General features: G+C 42.4%; 1 protein-coding gene across 4 annotated transcripts in view; it reads left to right on the forward strand.

Moving 5' to 3' along the window:
- The window catches only part of sh3glb2a (SH3-domain GRB2-like endophilin B2a), a 74,435-nt gene that overhangs the window by 7,949 nt on the left and 46,086 nt on the right, over positions 1–20,400 (forward strand). For all 4 annotated transcript variants that reach the window (XM_084334759.1, XM_084334761.1, XM_084334762.1 and 1 more), the window contains exons 3-4: positions 5,746–5,874; positions 16,046–16,179. In XM_084334759.1, coding sequence (XP_084190885.1) covers positions 5,746–5,874; positions 16,046–16,179 — 263 coding nt within the window. The remainder of the gene's footprint in view (positions 1–5,745; positions 5,875–16,045; positions 16,180–20,400) is intronic.

Raw genomic sequence — 20,400 nt, forward strand, 5'->3', positions numbered from 1 at the left:
TATTAAGAAGTGATGTTTAATACAGTATATTTATTTTTTATTTTAATTTAACCTTTATTTACCCAGGCAACCAATTAAGAACAAATTCTTATACAAAAGCAGCCTGATTACAGGATTCAAGGCCAGTTCTCAGTTGGGCGCACAAGCACATGATTTGGAGCACACTTTTCTTTTTTTTGGTACAGCATGGTATTAATCATGCTGATGAATAGTTGTTTGCATACCCTGGTTTTGCATTGATGATTGACGATGACTCGAGACTTGATATTTGCAAAATATTTTAAACTGATAGATGTGGTGAACATGGGCAACCTGGATTGGCTGATTATGTGGTTGGTTGGTGTTCCATGTTGGCTAACGCTAAGATGTGGTGAATGTAACGTCAACGTTTATTACATAGCTTTATACAGGCTGGCCACAGGTCCTTAAAATGTCTTACGATTCCCATTTACTAATACAAGGCCTTAAAAAGTATGAAATAGTCTTGGATTATGTTTTGGAAGGTCTTAAATGTTTATTTATTGAACGCTGTAAGTAGGGTCTAATTTGAACCCTTTCTCATGCTGTGCTTCCATTTAGCATTTATTTATGCATACTGCACCTTATGTGACACTGTGAATACTGTGAATATATTTTTCAGCTAGTTAGATAGTAAATTATATTGACCTATTTGTTTACACTGCTTGTGTTGTTTTTACTACCTGTACCCCCCCCCTTCCCCCATGCTGCTATGATGCCTGAATTTCCCCAAGGGGATCAATAAAGGAATATCTTATCTTAGCTGTTAATTTCCAGTAAATATTTGTCTAACTCCACCAATATTTTGGCAAAAGACAAGCTGGACAACACTGGACCCAGAACTGTTTGGCCATGTGAGCTATCGTCTCAGAATGGACCTGTCTCAAACCCCGCCCTCTTTTCTTGATCCTCCAATCACAACTGTCGCTTACCTCGGACAAACTTGGTTTGTCCGAGGTAAGCGACAGTTGTGATTGGAGGATCAAGAAAAGAGGGCGGGGTTTGAGACAGGTCAATTGGATCTAAATGTACGTGATTTAGAGCGCTGTATTCACAGTATTCTTATGGTATTATTATTATAGTGCTGTGCCACAGCTCATTGGCCACAGTTGCTATTTAATGATTATAACCTGCTATTTTATTACAATTAGGGATGTCCGATATTATCGGCCTACCGATATTATCGGCCGATATCTGCATTAAAATGTGATATCGGAAAATATCTGTATCGGTTTTCAATTTTTTTTTCTTTTATTTTAATTTTTTTTTTTACATTTCTATAGAAATGATGTCCGATATTATCGGCCTACCGATATTATCGGCCGATATCGGCATTAAAATGTGATATCGGTTGATATCGGTATCAGAAATTAAGAGTTGGACAATATCGGTATATCGGTATCGGTAAAAAAGCCAATATCGAGCATCCCTAATTACAATCACCCGGTGTTTGTGACCAAGATGTCTGCGATGTAGGGCTGACCTTCGAAGCTTTTTTTGGCAATCGAAGCTTTGGGCCCAGCTTCGATTTTAATTCGAAGCTTAAAAAAATATAATTTCTTTCTTTTTTTCTTTATAATTTTTTTTCTTTTTTTTTTTCTTATGTTGTGGGACTTGTACAGCACTTTGGTAAACTTTGTTGTTTTTAAATGTGCTCTATAAATGAAGTGGATTGTATTAATGAATTAAGTAGCCCCTTTCGTGACTGTGACGCAGCCAACAAGGTTTCACTCGGCTGTGTGATTTAATTCAAGGTGGATCGCTGTTGTCGTTTGAACAACTTCAGATTTCATGGGAACTACCAATCCCCCAAATCAAGAATGTTTAACACTTTGGGTGCCGGGAACCGTCTTTAGACGTCATTCCCGGCCATGCTCAAGTTGCCGGAGGACGCTTTACGTCGTCCTTATATCAATATTTAAAAAATCTGCAATCGGATTCATATGTCCCCTCCGCTGGCCTGAGATCCACCAGCAGGACCCACTGAGCTCTCTGGCGGTTCAGGAGCGCCATCTGGTGGCCGATCGGCGCAATCGCTTAAACAGGATGTGCCATAGAGGTTGTGCTAGACGTCCGTATTGCTTCCGGCCACTCGGTACATGTCCCGTGACTCTGGCTCGTCACGCTACATAGCGATCGATTGGCAATAACTCGATAAACAACATGATTTGGACGTATATACCATTATACAAGCTGGAGATGGACCGGGTAAAAATATATCCCATAATGATAAGATTTCTACTCTACGATGATCGCCCAACGGCGCGCGGAGACTGGGGTGAGTGTCAGCGTGTAACGTTACCGTCTTCGATACTAACTGCTATTATCAACATTTGACCCACATTAGATGATTGGTATAACGCTGCCCACGGAATTATAAACGCCCCCTCGCCCATCCGGTCAACATCAGATGACGTGTAGTAACTTCTAGAAGTACGTCTAGTTGGAATTTTTTATATCGCGCTGATTGCCATCAAACTATTTCATCATCAATATAATGCATTTGGGGCTATATATCACGTTCTGGAGAAAGCTGCAGAAAGAGATGAAAACATACTTATACATTAGACCATACTTTACTATGAATATGTGAATGAAAAAGTTTAACGTTGCTACACAATGAACAATACATATAGGACTTTGAATGGGCCCTAATAATGGCAATGTAGCAATAGAATTTAAAAAGTTATAGCCCTGCAAAGAAGGGGACTTTCTCCATAGACAAATAGCGCTGGCAATCTATGGTATATCATGAATTTAACCTTAGGCAGCCAAAGTGTTAAGATGAATGAAGTAAGATTTAGATTATTTGAAATATGGCCTGTGTAGACTAAACTATGCACAGAATTATGTCAGTCTACAAGGTCCGGATTCTACATGGTCTGGCAATGTAGACCTTGTAGACTCTACTACAGACCAATTATCAGTGAATGTTCATGCATTTTTAAGAAGGGCTACTTCCACAAAAAAACAAAGAACTCACCAAAACATCTCAGTAGCACCTTATCTAAATGTTCTATTTCATATATGGAGATTCATATTTATTTATGTATTGCATGCATTTCTACATTTTATTTCCTATTTTGTTTATTCATCCCAGTATCTTTCTTTCTTATGTGTGGAATTCTAGAAGGTGTATATGTGTTTGAGGATAATATCCTTCAAACAGGCAATAGTGATGATATAATTTGGGCAGTGCTGAGCTGGGTTACTTTCCTCCAGTGTATTTGTCCCCCGGCCCCACCCAATGGCCCCATGCACAGTCACACACACACACACATACATACATACATACATACATACACACATACACACATACTGTACACACATACACACATACATACACACAAAAAGCGAAGTAAAAATGTTTTGAAAAAGAAAATTATTATTATTATTTTTTTTTCTTTTTCTTTTTAAGATAAATTTTTTGGCGTTTTATCGCTTTATTTCTACTGGGCAGTTCAGTAGTGAGAGACAGAGGAGGAATGGGAGACAGAGTATGGGGAAGACATTCGGCAAATAACGACGGGTTCGGGAGTCGAACCCGGGTCGGCCGTGTCGCGGCTGAGCGCGCTATGTGGTTCGCCACTGGGGCGCCCCTAATTTTTTTTTTTATGTTCGAAGCTTGTGCCATCAACCGAAGCTTCGCAGTATTTAAGACAGCCCTACTGCGATGTAATACTATGAATAGAGATGGTTGATATTGTTTTAACCTGGTGGTAACGTCAGCCCTTGCCCTGGGTTTGCCTGTGACGTTAAATTCAGCCATCCTTGCCAAGATAGATAAATCCACATTTTCTTGGTGATGGAAACAGGCTAACTGACTTATTTTCACCATTGTTGAATGGCTGGCTCGCTACTAGCTTGTAGCCACTTTAGCCAGTTAGCATGCTACTGTTGTAAACATACGAGCACTCTTCCAGAGTAGCAAGAGGGTGACGTTCTTCCGAATAAACAAACCGATTGTGCTACGAAATTAAGAATGGTCCAGTTTGATGTCTTGAGTAGATTCTGGCAATAAACACTCTTTATTTGTTTGCTGCATAGCTATGCTGATGTACCATTATGATGACACCATTATGATGACACATGGCTGATGTACCATTATGACACATCCAAGATAACTGACTGTAACTGAGTCAAAAGCTTTCTCAGGCAGAGTTGTCATAGTTGCCTATAAATGGTAAATGGTGCGTTTATAAAGTGCTTTACAATATTTGTTCCTCACATTTGACCCATTCACACATCGATGGCGGAGGCAACCATGCAAGGTGCCAACCTGCTCATCGGGAGCAATTAGGGGTTAAGTTTCTTGCTCAACGAACCTTCTGATTACCAGACGACCGCTCTACCTCGTGAGCCACTGTCGCCCCTGACTCATCTGGAGCAGGGTCATGGATGATTACTTTGTCCTAAATAATCACTTAATGCAACCATGTGGCAATAGATGCACACTATTACATAGCCACAGTCTACAATATGACTTTCCCAGCATATTCCCATTCATTGTGTGTCCGTTTCCTAGGCATTTCATGACTATTTAGTCTCCACCCATATCCTCTCTGATCAGTTGAACCGTTCTCTTAATTAGTGCAGCTACATCTAACACGTTGATGTGTAGTGTCTGTCTACATCGGCATCAAGCTGACTAGCCACCGTTTGTAGAGGATCACTTCAGTTGGCTGTGTGTGTTGATGGGTGGATTTCTATGTTAAAAGATGGTTTGGGTGTCTTGTGTGAAGAGCTACCACAGAAAATCACAGACCATCACGGGAGTAACCTTGTTTCTTCTCCATCCGATTTCTCTATGCATATTACTGTAAGTGATCCTCCGAAAATGGCACAAAAGATTTGTCATGAGTAGGCCTGCAGCAAATCCTTGGACAAAGAATTCTGTTGAAATCCACAGTGTTTCAAATACAGCAGATATAATCCAAAAACTACAAATAGCCTAGTATTATTAACAACTACAATTATGGCCTCTACAAATGTTAAGCAACACTCGACCTGCAGACCCCCTTGGATCTGCGGAGTCTCCCTTCACTACTCATGTAAATAGGCAGGGTTGCACATTTTCAAAGGTAGACACTTTCCATCGGAATTAACAAGAATATATGGGAATAAAATGAAAATATAAGGGTTATTTGCACAGGCTGTATTTTCCATGTCATAAGGGTTAGGCTATAATGTGTTATGATAAATTATGCATCAGTGTGTAAGGGTCACTATTCACTGTCACTTCTATTGTAAGAAAACTTGCATAAACATAGTAGCTAATAGACTAAACAAGAAACATGCCTAACATAAACAAGACAAGATGCTGCATGCTCTCTGTTTATGTCCAAAAGTCCAAAACCATTCCGCTTGAATGTAAATTACTTCAGCGTGGCAATCACTTACCATTTGTAAAGACCTTTTAGGCAGACAAAGTTTGTCCGAGGCAAGCAACGGTTGTGATTGGATGATTGAGAAAAGAGGGTGGGTTTGAGATGGGTAAAGTTAGCTGTAATTTATAGATATTCTCATACATTGTTAGATTTAGAATTGGACTGTTGAGTATGTTGGCCTATTTGTAATTTCACAAGTTTGATTTCCTGATTGCTATGATGTCTATCGTCATGTTGTGGTTGTTGATGAGGTAGAAAGAAAGATTAACCAAAGGATTCTACTTCTAGTACTGTTCGACAGCCCTGTTTTATGTCAAGCTGTCCTCGTCTTTCTGTGCAGGTACCAGGATTGAGGAGTTCCTCTATGAGAAGCTTGACAGAAAAGCACCATCCAGATTAACCAATGGAGAACTGCTTGGTCAGTACATGCAGGATGCAGCCAAAGAGTTTGGTGCCGGAACCCCATATGGTGAGTGTGTGACACTGACTATACATCAATCAATCAATCAATCAATCAAAATAAGATTAGTTCTGTTTGACGGTCCAGCCTAATGCATGGAATGTGACTGACCAGCCAATTTACTGACTGACTGACTTACTGACACACTCACTCACACACTCTTTCACTCCACTCACTCACGCGCACATTAGCGTTAATTAATAAATTAAGCTTAATTAGCGCTGACTATCTTTTAAATACATTTTCAATTACTATTATCCATTTGTCGGACAGACCGACATTAGGTTCTAATTTAGCAATACCTTCCGTAAATTTTTTATCCATTCATTGATGGATGGATCAATGTTTGCAGCCTTATTTAGCACATCGCGCGAACATACTGTTGCTGGTATGGACTGGTCCTCTGAGCTCCTCTCCAGTCGAACTGCTGCAGGGTTTACATACAAAATAAGCGGGGGCGAGCTCATAGTATGTTATTTGCGTTCGCCATACTATGAAGCTATGCTAAATTACAGGTAATCTCTGTGGTGTGCGTGGACTGAACGAACAACATCTGGCCCTTTGCACAAGTTATATTTTGGGAAGGGAGTTTTTAATTAAGTTCTGCACGAAAAAAAAAGTGTTCCGTTAGTTTCAAGCACCTAAAGATGTGGAGTTGAATAACTATTAGTACTAATTTAGTTATGAATCTAATGGAAGATAAGTAGAAATGTAAGTAAGTCCAACAGCGACTGACCAGTGCTAGCTTAGCAACATTGTCAGAATGCTACTTCAAAGACCCATGTGCAATTGATTCTGATTTTCACTTGATTTGTTCTGTCCATGCTATTTTATTCTATATTGACCAATGGGACGAACACACAACACACACACGCACACACGGCACAGTGTGCTTCTTCCAAGGGTGTTTATAAAGCATAATTTCAGCATCATAAATACAGTAAATAACATTATACTGGTCTTGGAGTCTGCATTTCACCAGTGCCAATATGAGCACATGATTTGGCAGGGTGGTCTTGTGGTTAGAGAGAACGTTATGTAACTAGAAGGTTCCATTCCCTGTGCCAGCCAGTGTGCCAATCCCTATCTTCTGTGATGCACTATGAAATATAGCATAAAGGATTGCACTGAATAAAATGATAAAATAAATATAAAAAATTACAAATCTAAATTAGCTTGGTGGTGTTTTAGATTTAGCTCTAGATTTTGTTTTGCAATTAATTTCACATCAGTTGACCGGCATCTAACCATGCCCGCTCTACTTTAACTGGATCCGAGCGGTTCTCCTGCCCCTTGGGGAATATGACTCTGATACTTTGAGCTCCGAGCCTTGACTTTTAGCCTTCATCTTATTTTCATACCAGCGCATTCATATTAGCTCTATTTATTTGAATTTTAAGATGTTTTATGTACTTTAGATTAGGGCTGGGCGATATGACCAAAAACGTTATCGCGATAAAATTATAAAATTATTTTCATATAATTCGATATCGATAATTATCGTCGATATAATGTCCGTCAAGTTTAATTAACTTCTTATGCTGCTGCGAATGTCTCAAGTCGAGTTGATGTCGTCATCAGTCTGCGCACGTTAGCCGACAAGCGGAGTATCTCATGACAATAAATATGACACTAAAATACTCTCTTCCGCCACAATATATTGAAACAACGTCCACTGTATATCCCACACTACCATAAACGTGGCCTCAGAATTCAAAACACACACATACTCGGCACGTAAATATATAAAACAGTGCCGTGCAAGCTAGTTATCCTAGCCAGCCTGTTGGTTCTAAGCGGTGGATTCCATGACAATGTGCTAAATATGACACTAAAATACTCTCTTCCGCCACAATATATTGAAACGACGTCCACTGTATATCCCACACTACCATAAACGTGGCCTCAGAATTCAAAACACACACATACTCGGCACGTAAATATATAAAACAACGCTGTGCAAGCTAATTAGCCTAGCAAGCCTTGTTGTTGAGTGAGTCCTACCTCCTTCCGGGTCTCGGCCATCTCCTTCACTGATTGGTTGTTAGCTGTTGTGCGTAAGCACGTCATCACGTAACGCTGGTTGTTGTGAGTGAGTGTGCTGAGCCGAGGCTGAACGGAGCCAAGCTTGGAAAATCGATATATCGAAACTTTGCGACCACGTTTCATGTTTATTTCGAGGAAATAATTTATCGCGATAGTTATCGTTATCGTTTTATCGCCCAGCCCTACTTTAGATACTATTTGCTACCATGTATGTGTTTCATTACATTTATATATACATGCATACCAATTATTCGCCTATTCTATTCTCCATCCATCTATCATCCATAGCAACACTATATTATCACTGACATCCTGTTGGAGGATCCCCTTTGAACATCCCATATATGAGGTTTCTCTCCTCCACGCCGCCTGTGGTGCTTTTTTTTCTATTGCTAGGTTTTAGTGAGTCATTCCTTATCTTCATTGGGGAACGTCTGGGAGTGTTGCATTGGATTTGATTTGTTCTGGATCTATTGTGATGTTTCTTCTTGACTTGTAAAGCCTATGGGGGCAATTCCATGTGATCTCGGACTATACATACAATTACAAATACATTTGATTTGATCAGCCATTTTTTTTCTTCACTTAAGCCACTGTGCGCCCCTCTCCTGACACCACCTTAACCTAGGGGTGGACGGTATAAACGGTATACGGTATAAACGGTATCAATTTGCTCTACGGTATGGATTTTGACTATACCTTGTAACCGGTAGAGCAGCTCTAAAATAGCAATGACGTCATGTAACCACAGCGCGACTATTTCACTCTTATTTGCCCCTAAACATAGATAGAATTAGTTATAGATAATAGATATGTGCGAACTGGAAAAGGTTATTTAGGAGCACAGAGGCTTCGCGCAGTGGGCGTGTCGACACGCAATTGTCATTTCATAATAAACACAGAAGCGAACTAGCTCTTCAGCCCTGCGTTGCACACAGCTGTGTGACTTCTCTCGCGAGTCGCGCAGTTTCTATGTGTAATGTAAACTTTGCGACGAGTCCAATGGTCTAACATGCTTTGCATCCTCGCCATTCTGGAATGCACACGTCGCGCTAAAACCTTATGTAATGTTAACTGTCGATGTGCTGGTAGCCTCGGCAAGCTAACGTTAGCTTGCTCCAGCAGCTTGTCGATGTGCTGGAGCCTCGGCAAGCTAACGTTAGCTTGCTCCAGCAGCTTGTCGATGTGCTGGAGCCTCGGCAAGCTAACGTTAGCTGGCTCCAGCAGCTTGTCGATGTGCTGGAGCCTCGGCAAGCTAACGTTAGCTGGCTCCAGCAGCTTGTCAATGTGCTGGAGCCTCGGCAAGCTAACGTTAGCTGGCTCCAGCAGCTTGTCGATGTGCTGGAGCCTCGGCAAGCTAACGTTAGCTGGCTCCAGCAGCTTGTCGATGTGCTGGAGCCTCGGCAAGCTAACGTTAGCTGGCTCCAGCAGCTTGTCGATGTGCTGGAGCCTCGGCAAGCTAACGTTAGCTTGCTCCAGCAGCTTGTCGATGTGCTGGAGCCTCGGCAAGCTAACGTTAGCTTGCTCCAGCAGCTTGCCGATGTGCTGGTAGCCTCGGCAAGCTAACGTTAGCTGGCTCCAACAGCTTGTTGATGTGCTGGAGCCTCGGCAAGCTAACGTTAGCTGGCTCCAGCAGCTTGTCAATGTGCTGGAGCCTCGGCAAGCTAACGTTAGCTTGCTCCAGCAGCTTGCCGATGTGCTGGAGCCTCGGCAAGCTAACGTTAGCTTGCTCCAGCAGCTTGTCGATGTGCTGGAGCCTCGGCAAGCTAACGTTAGCTGGCTCCAACAGCTTGTTGATGTGCTGGAGCCTCGGCAAGCTAACGTTAGCTGGCTCCAGCAGCTTGTCAATGTGCTGGAGCCTCGGCAAGCTAACGTTAGCTTGCTCCAGCAGCTTGTCGATGTGCTGGAGCCTCGGCAAGCTAACGTTAGCTTGCTCCAGCACATACACACTAGCAGCCCCCTCCCTCCCTCTCTCTCCCTCTCTCTGCTAACAATCCTGATTCGATTCTTGAACCTATTTAATTAAAAGGGAAGATATTGATGGACATTAGCTATAGTATAGCTCAGCAGCTGTAACAGAATAACAGCTGCCATACCAGTGTTTTACCCCTTCAGAAGCATTTATATAGACATTTTAAGATAAGTTAATATACCGTGATATATACCGTTACCGTCTATGCTTCAAATTATACCATGATATAAATTTTAGACCATACCGTCCAGCCCTACCTTAACCTCACCTGTTATCTCGTCCCATGCCTCTTTTTTCCGGTGGCCTTGTACCCCGTATTGACACTACTTTATAAGATGTCACGCTTACATTCTACTCCTGTGAAGTTAGGTCTGCGTAACGCGTTTACTGGCCAGTGCACCATCTGTGTTCACTTTCCGCTTTGACATGATTTTCTGTATAGCATGTACAATAGTGTTGTATATACCATATATATTTATTCTTACTGTATATATATATATATATATATTTAAGCAGTAGCTCATGACCGGCCATGGTATATGATTATGTCAAGGGGCGTAGTTTGGCAGCCCCTTAGCTGTGATATAATAACCATATGCCATGGCCTGAAGTGAGCTATTGCTTTTATAAAATGGTTAGGCTATGGCAATATGAAAGTAAGACGTCACACACTTCGATTTAAATGTTTATGTTATAGTAAATAATAATGTTCAAAAGAAAATAGACCCTCCTGGCTTCCTGCACTGCAAGGTGGTTGCTATGCAACATACACACTAACAACTAGCTGGCATAAAAGAGCGACGTCTATAGCAGCGGAAATATGTTTATTTTGTACATTATCTAACGTTAACACGAACAACTAACTTTAGGTTAGTTGTAACGTTAGTTTAGGTTCGTGTTAACGTTAGATAATGTACAAAATAAACGTATTTCCGCTGCTATAGACGTCGCTCTTTTATTTTGGAACTCCCCGACCGGAAGTTACCCTCGTTATCTGCTTGAGTGTCCGGTTGCTGGTTAGCTCCGTTAGCGTGCAGTATATCAAGACCAGCCATGGGAATACTGTTTTCTAAATTGGGGAGGCTTTTAATCGTCAAGGTAAGAGGATTTTAAGTCATGGTATCCATAAACTTCAATCGGTTCGGATCATTTGAATGAAATGAGAATGTAAACAAACACGGCGTCACATTAGAAAGTAGCACTGAAATCACTGCGCCCAGAGAGGAGTGGTTAGGCAAAAAAGAGTATATTTGCTTAGAAAACGTAATTGTCTAATTAAATTTTTTATTTCTCCACGTGGTAAATACACAGGTCACAACATGTTTACAGGAACATTTTGGAGTGTATTTCGTGACTGTAGGGCACTGTAGGGAACATCAGGGTACAAGTCTGACCCACTTCCAGTGATGAAGCTAAGCTACGCTAACGGAGCGGCTGTTCCCTAAGCCTAATGCATGCACAGACAAAAAAGGTATGTATCTTCTTGTCTAACTCCAGGGAAGATGTTAAATGAGCTAATTTCCCAAAATGTTGGAGTTTTCCTTCAGTACTCGTCCTGTTATCCCATCTGGGCCTGCAGTTTTCCCAGTGTTCACCCCCAAGAACGCGTGTGTTCCATCAATGAGAGAGTGTGCTCCTCCCCCGCGGATGTCTTATTCTCATCCTATTGGATTCCTATTATTGTATTATTGTATTATGGCATTACTGTATTATTGCACAATCATTGCGGGCAAGACCCCCCCACATTTTTTGGGCCATCTGTGCCTCCATCTTGTTCGCATATCTATTTTTTGCAGCTATCACTTCTTTGAGCAACCTGTAAGCTGTTGCCTTATACTCGTCCATATTTTCAGATGCATGGCCCGAGTTGTAAGCAGCGGTGCGAGCATTAAGGGCAACAGACCTACTCCTATCCAAGCTCCGGGAGGGTCATCAAAGAGAAGTCTATTCTCAGTCCTTGCCCCACAATGGTGGAATGAACTACCCACCCCAGTTAGGACAGCCGAAACACGTCCAATCTTTCGCCGTCGACTAAAGACGCACTTCTTCAACCATTATCTGAATTCAAAAAAAAAAAATAAAAAAAAATCTAACCCTAACTAACCATACTGTCATGCACTTGTCCTAATAAACTAACCTACACTGTAGCACTCAACACTTTGATGAACATTGTTACTCAGCTGATAGAGTTGTGCCCTTCCTGATGGCTTGTCGTACAGAACTTGTAAGTCGCTTTGGATAAAAGCGTCAGCTAAATGACTAAATGTAAACACGGATCGAGTTGTCAACCCACTGTTTCTGGTTAGGAAAAACCTGAACCTTCTGCGCGGGGACGATGCTGTTAGCTAACGTTGCTATGAAGCTAACGACAACATCCGTGAATTCACTGACTTCACTGGAACTCGACCGGAGCATGTCCCAGTCGACGTCATCCAGTGCTTCCTGTAACATGGCCTCTGACTGCTCGGACCACGTGTCACCTTTCGCGACACTGTCACTACAGCCTCTCGGGCTCTCTTGTTTATATCCGGGCATGAGGAAAATGGCGTCATGATCACTTTTGCCGAACGGAGGAGCTACACTGCCTCCGGTGTAGCAGTGATCCAAAGTGTTCCCCTCCCTGGTGGTCCATTTGATGTGTTGATAAAAGTTTGGCATAACCTTTTTTAGGTTAGCTTTATTGAAGTCGCCAACCACCACCATGGCCGCCTCTGGATATTTGATTTGGTGGTGGTTCAATGAGTCCTGGAGGTCCGACAGTGCTTTGGCGGTATCTGCTTGCGGTGCGATGTAAACTACGGTGACGATAACTGCTGTGAATTCTCGGGGGAGATGGAACGGACGACACAGACATGGTCAGATGTTCTTATACAGTTTTAATATTTTTTCAGGTGAGAATTTAGATTCCAAAATGTAGTCGGTTTGTCCAAATAACACCTGTTTGGAAATTTGTTCCAAGGTTTTTGTAGATTGAGCGGCTGCGACAGGACTGGGGTTGACGCCCAGTTTAACTTTTAGTGGAAGTATCAATAATCAAAGAATCTGAGGGCGGCTAGGTGGTGTAGTGGGCAAGGCAGTCGCCACCAACGCAGTAGACGCTGGGTTCGAGCCCAGCTCTCGGCGTTGCTACCAGCTTGGCTGGTCGTTCATACTAACACAATTGGCAGTGTTAGGGGTGGGAAAGCTGGTGGGTGGGTCCTGGTCGTTGTAAACAGCGACTCCTACAGATCGGTCGGGGCGCCAGTTCAGCGAGGAAAGGATCTAAGGGGGGTAGTGTGATCCTTCCACACATTACACCCTCTCAGTGAGAGTCCGCGCTGCCAGGTGAAAAGAAGCGGTTGATTGGCTACACATGTGTCGGAGGAAGCATGTGATAGCCTCCACTCTCCCAGACCGACTGTAGGGGGTAGGTGCGCAGCGACCAGGAAGGGGATTGGGAATTGGCATAACGACTAACATTGGGATGGGAGAAAATCGGAGGAAAAAGGAGGGTGAAAAAAATAATGATAATCAAAGAATCTGGATAAATTCATCTCTTTATCCGTCTGATTCAGATGATAACGGACATTTTGAACCCCTCTTGGTCCATATATGGGCATATGTGCGTGCCGTGATGCAAGGGATTCCACAATCTGTATGAGTCAGCCCCAGTCACCTCCGTAGACCAGATCGTCTCATTTAACCCCTTCACTGCCACACTACAGACGGTTAACCGTCTGTATTGTGGTAGTGAAAGGTTAACCTTCTGCAGTGTGACAGTGAAAGGGTTAACCTTCTGTATTGTCACAGTGAAAGGGTTAACCGTCTGTAGTGTGGTAGTGAAAGGTTAACCTTCTGCAGTGTGGTAGTGAAATGGTTAACCCTTTGTCGTGTGGCAGTGAAAGGGTAATGTTTTTTTCCTCAGACGCTGAGTGTTTATGTATGCAAATTCAGGTGTACCAGAATGCACGTTCAATTTAAGAATTGGTGACATTCCTCATTCGGGGTAGCGCAGCTGAGAAAACGTTGGTTGTTTAAGAACACATTTCCATGTGTTCATGAATCTGGCCGGAGATCTTTCTTAGTCCTACTTTTGAAAAACCCCATATACTGCTTATGTCTTCACAGAGGTCTAAAGAATGCTGCTATTCTAGATGAGGGTGTTCTCACTCCGTGTGGGTGTTCTCGGTCCTGACGGTAACCTCCCTGCAGGCCATTTATTATTCATACAGGGAGGGTTAGGCTGTGGATCTACTTGCACACTTTGTACTGGATGCTCTTGCCCTAGATAAATGAGCATTTAGTCTTGTCATACACTAATACTTTTCAACATTTAAATGATGTATTTTACTTACTTTTGGTAAGTACTATGATAAGCAGAAAGTTTTACTTGATTCCAGAGCTGTGATCTGCAAGCCCGCTGGGTCAGGTGACTCGGGTCACATGAGCTTCTTACGTTTCTCGGATGCTACTTTGGCCACACCTCCCCTCTCACTACAATGCAAAGTTGATGGGAGTTTAGAATGTGAGCTGTGCTATTTGAGGGCAAACTGAGAGCTTAATATTTGAATGTTTTCAATTGGATTAGCCACAGAAATCCAAAGTGTTTTGCAAAAGAAATGACCGGTTACTATTGTTAAACCACCAACAAATTGAACAAGCTGGCTGGTGAGGAAGGCTAGTTCCGTGGTGGGAGTCGAGCTGGTCAGACTAGAGGTGGTGGCAGAGAGGGGGATGAGAAGGAAGTTGGCTGCTATCCTGGAGAATCCCTCCCACCCCCTCTACGACGAGCTAGTAGAGTGAGAACGTGAGAAACACGTTCAGTCACAGACTCATACCCCCCTGACACTCGACTAACCGCCTCGGCCAGTCCTTCATACCAGCGGCCATCGGGCATCACTACCGTGGGCAGGGACTGCTGCCAGACATCCAACTACAACTACTAGGAACCTAAAAGGACAATAATACTACCTTATGTGAATACTGTATACTTCAGTTAGTTAGTTAATTATATTGATTTGTTATATTGTTTACACTGCTTGTTTTTACCTGTACCCCCCATGCTACTATGATGCCTGAATTTCCCCAAGGGGATCAATATCTTATCTTAACCTCAGCTTGAATGGGGATTCCCCCTTTACAACTGGGCGTGCGTCAGCCTGTTGCAGCAATGAAGACGATATCTTCGTTGCACTTTGGAATTCTGTGGCTCATTCAATTGAAAACAAATAAGCTCTCAGTTTGCCCTCAAATCACGCAGCTCACACCTTGGATTCTAAACTCCCATTGACTTTGCAGTGAGAGGGGAGGTGTGGCCAAAGTAGCATTCGAGGAACGTAAGAAGCTCATGTGACCTGACTAGGGATGCACCGATCCGATATTGATATCGGTATCGGCTGCCGATATCAGTAAAATAGCTGGGAACAGATTTTTTTTAATAATAAACAAAATACTAAATAACCATTCAGTACATTTATATCTATGTGTTAATTTGTTACATTTAGTTTCACTAAGTTAGGAAAATCAACTTCAAGCCTGATGTTGCCTTGCACAAAATAATGATCCCAGTCTCTTCCACACAGTGACAGTGAGGCATACAGTTTATTAATTGAATGAATGAAGTTTCTTTTCTGTCTTTGTTTACAACAAATCAAAAACACACTTGTGATCCTTTACAATTCTTAAAAACAAAATATATTTTAATATATAATTTTTTTTTTTGGATTAAATAAAAATTTTTTAAACTTTTTTGGAAAACATATTTGGACAATGGGTATCGGATCGGTATTGGCCGATACCCAAACCCAAGTATCGGTATCGGTATCGGGACTGAAAAAGTCTGATCGGTGCATCCCTAGACCTGACCCAGCACGTTTAGCTCAGCTCTGGAACTAAGTCGCACTTTATACTTAATGATTTTCTGACCACTAGAGGTCTGCGAGTCGCTCCTGTAAATGACCTCCATTTTCCCAAAACTAAAGCCTCTTCACGTAATCCCATTTAGGTTAGACGATGTGCAGTCATAGCATTTATATAAGTTTGTTGAGTCTTATTGCATTTATCCAGCTGTGTTGGCTACTGATACAGCAGTGTAGCGTTAATATAGCCACTCGAATTTGTGTCATTGATCGTATAGATATCCTTGTTTTCTGATGGTACTGTCTGTGTGTATATGTTCGGCAGGGAGCACGTTGATCAAGGTGGGTGAGTGCGAGAGAAGACTTGGAGGATCGGAGAGGGAGTTCCTCCAGACTACTGCCATCAGTTTTCTCACCCCACTCAGGAACTTCCTGGAAGGAGACTGGAGAACCATCTCAGTGAGTCTGAATCTCTGTTTCCACTACTACATTCATTAATTTCCTAAATTTAGCAGCTCATTTAGCCACCACTGTTATCCTGTTACACTTATTGGTTTTATCAGGCACTGTATTAAATATGACTGTCCTTATGTTGGAAGCCATTAAAATGGTCCATCTATCCCACAATACAATGGGTCTACTAGGGCTGTTTGATATGACGAGATATATCATAGAACGAGAGAAAAATGTATCAAGATATTCTCCTCTATCATTTACTTAATTCCCAACCCTGCGCACATGAGCTAGAATAACAAACAAACGCAGAGGAGCGTGACACAGAACAAAACTCCCCACAACACTGCGATACATAACAGCTGGCCTGTGATAGATATCAAGCGCACCTCATCTCATTGCACGCAGCAATACAAATGTCTTGACCTTCTGCACCGACCGAAAAGGAGGGAGGACCCTTTAGCCTTCAGTTGTACCTTGTGTTTTCTTTTAATATACTTTCGCTTTTAAAAGCTTGTCAGTCAACCGTTTTCACTCTACTCAAGCCGTGGTATTATCGGTTGCATCCAATTTTACTTTATCAAGTGGATTATTGCTAATTCATACCTACTCTGAAGTCAAATCTGTGGTTTTGCGCAAGATAAGTGAAAGCTACGCTAAAAAGAGATGCTATGGGGACTTCCGGGTGCCTAGATGTGGGAGACAGGGTGTGAATTGCTCCCCAAGACACCCGCCCTAAAGCATGGTATTTTAAACAATACGTTTGAAATATAAAGAGCCTGAATGATTGGATAATTGTGGCATGAAATTGCGCTTGGGAGCAGTTACTCAAGAGCCAATAACTAAATTGAAATCCAAACAATAAACACAGTAGCGAATATGGCGAGCAAGAAGGAGGAGGCCAGAAAGAGTCTTGAAAGTTTAAGAACATATTGTTGTGCAAATCAATGACTTCAGAACGGAATTTCAAAACTGTTCCGACGTGACGAAAGAAGATTTCTCAAAATTAAGAACAGAGGTGAGAGAAATGCAAACGGTGTTAAACGGCACAAAAGAGGACGTCTCGGCTGCTGAACAAAGAATAAGCAACTTGGAAGAGAGAGAGATGACTAATATTGAAGTATTGACCCATTTTCTGCAGCAAGAAAACTGGAATACTTTGAAAATCGTGACGACGGTATTAGAATCCACCAGGTAAAGGAGAAGATGGAAGGAGGTGATATGGTGAATTTTTTTAAAGGGATTTATATCCGAAACTGTAGATACCAGCTGAGAAACTTAATATTGTAGCTGCAGATCTATCTTATCAGAGGAAACCCACACAAAGTGGAATAGCACCATGATCAATCGTAGTCAGATTTTTAACACTTTAACTGCCGGAAGACGCTTTTAGGCGTCCTTCCCCGCCATGCTCAAGTTGCCGAAGACGCCGTAACTCGTCTTTGATATCAATATTTCAAAAATCTGTGATCGGAATCATATTTCCTTTCCGGGGCCCTGAGACACAAGTGTGATCTCCTCTCAATCCTCTAGCGGTTCAAGACCGCCATCTGGTGGCCGATCGGCAGATCGAAAAAACGGATGTTACCTTTAACCCGGTAGGACTCACTCCATATGGGGTCCGGGCACTCGCTAGTGTTAGAGAGACTCAGTCTTCACACAGTGAACATCGATCGCTGCAAATGTCTGTTCCACGCTCATCGCCCAACGGCGCGAGGAAGATTCAGCGTTATTTTTCAATGTGTACGATACTAACTGCTATGATGAACATCTGACCCACATTAGATGAATGGTATAACGCTGCCCACGGAATTATAAACGCCCCCTCGGCCATCCGGTCAACATCAGATTACGTGTAGTAACTTCCAGAAGTCCGTCCAGTTGGATTTTTTTATATCGCGCCGATTGCTATCAAACTGTATTTGATCATCAATATAATGCATTTGGGGCTATAAATCACGTTCTGGAGAAAGCTGCAGAAAGAGATGAAAACATACTTATACTTTAGATCATATTTTAGTATGAATATGTGAATGAAAAAGTTTAACGTTCATACACTCTGAACAATACATATAGGATGTTGAATGGGCCCTAATAATGGCAATTTAGCAATAGAATTTAAAAAGTTATAGCCCTGCAAAGAAGGGGAACTTCTACATAGACAAATAGAGCTGGCAACCTATGGTATATCATGAATTTAGCCTTAGGCAATCAAAGTGTTAACATGAGATTCTCGTCAAATAGCTCTCCATTCTGCATGCGCCAAGTAAGTCATTACGGATTTACTCTGCTTCGTGTCGGGCTCAACTATGACCAAACTTCACAAACTTAGAAAAATCATTACCAGCACTTGCAAATGCAAACTATTAAAGGGGACGTGCATTGCTATTCCTTGCACTATTTGGGCAACTTTACACAATTCCTGTGAGTCTATTGAACACATCTGTACGTTTTTTTTTTCAAAAAGATTCATTGTTTTATATTTCTAATCAAGTACTCAAAAGCCTCATTTTCCAGCCTCACGATTTCAGGCTGTTATTGGATGGGCTCCGCCCATAAGCGCTTTGAAAGACAGTCATCCACACAGTCTGCGAGTGACGGACAGAGAGATATAGACATTGAGGGGGATACTAATTAATTTCGCCGCGGGGGGGGGCATAATCCCACGGGACAATGCATTGGTAACTTGTTTCAAATGACTATATACCTCTGTGATTATTATTGTACGGATCAGGGTTTCCGTTAGAAAAAATTGTTGCCGGTCTCCGTGACCTGCAAGATTTCAATCTACCGGACAAATGAGATTAATTCCGGTCATAGTTTATTGAGCTTTAAAACAATTGATAGGCAGGCTATATAAAGAATGTCATGTAGATTTATAATATTATTACTTAAAACTAGACTACTTTTGCGTATACAGTCATTAATATATTCCAAATAAAATAAGTCCCTCGATACTCCGTGCTGCTGCTGACTTGAAATAAAATAGACCGTGTATGTGGGCAGTCGGTCCGACACTAAACAGCAGTCTGTTATAATCACATTTTTATGAGCTAACAAATTCCGTTATATTGGACATTTGTATTAATTATATCAAGCGAAGAACTGAGAAATTTGGCAGAGAGACGGCAACATTATCGTGGGTTTGCGTGATGTATATCTCCACCTCCCAACGACTTGGTGCTGGTCATAATGTCCGGTGAAAACAACTCCCTCCAAGCACAACTTGACCACCCGAACCGTACCAAAACAGGCCAAAATTAAATAGCCCATGCGACGAACGATTCATTACATTCGTTTCATCGTTGCTCCACCAAGCAGCCGGTCCAACAATATCAGCGCGAGCCGGCCGCAGTTAGTTTGCAAGAAGCATCCAGCTGCAGACCCGCAGAGCAGCTTTCCAGGTCTGGGGACCGCACTGTGCCAGCAAAGCTGGTGGGTTCTGTGGGTCTGCAGCTGCATGCCTTCCGCAAATCCAGCAGCAAGCTCTCACTGACACAGCGTCGTCATTACCAGACCGGCTGCTTGGCGATGCAACGACAACAAACGCAATGATTGTTTCGTTCATCGCATAGGCCACCCAACTCCAGCCCATCCAAATACAATTCAAATAATCAAACTGTGCCCAGAGGGAACTATTTTCACCGGACACTATGACCGGAGAGATTAAATTTGTCGGACTTCAACAGATTTTGCCAGTCAAATACCGGTAATTACCGGCTAACGGAAACGCTGGTACGGATCTGAATGCAGGCGTGCGCGTCGGAGCATGCACAAAGATATTTGACAGTGATATGCTGCTCCCGACTGCGAGGGAGAGAGAGAGAGACGCGCAGGACTTTGCAGGAATGTGTGTAAAAATGTCGCGGGGATGAGTCTTCTCTCACACACACTTTTTCACACACTCCTGCAAAGTCCTGCGCGTCTCTCTCTCCCTCTCTCGCTCGCTCGCTCTCTGCTGTCTGTCGGACTCGGCGGCACCCTGTTTGAGGAAGTAATCCACTCGCTCTGTTGAGTGAATTGTGGGCGGTAACTACAACCACAGAGCCAATCAGATCACAATCGGCTCCATCAACTCCTTGCTACGTCACCTTGAGAGTCAAATCAGAATGACCTAATTCACTGGAGGAGGAAATTGTCTCAACTGAATTATAGCAATCCGCCAATATGGTAATTAGAGACACAGACCCATTGATACTAACCCCATATTGCTATAAAACAATGCTA

This window comes from Notolepis coatsorum (genome assembly GCF_963971535.1).
Source record: "Notolepis coatsorum genome assembly, chromosome: 1".
Classification (NCBI taxonomy): domain Eukaryota; kingdom Metazoa; phylum Chordata; class Actinopteri; order Aulopiformes; family Paralepididae; genus Notolepis; species Notolepis coatsorum.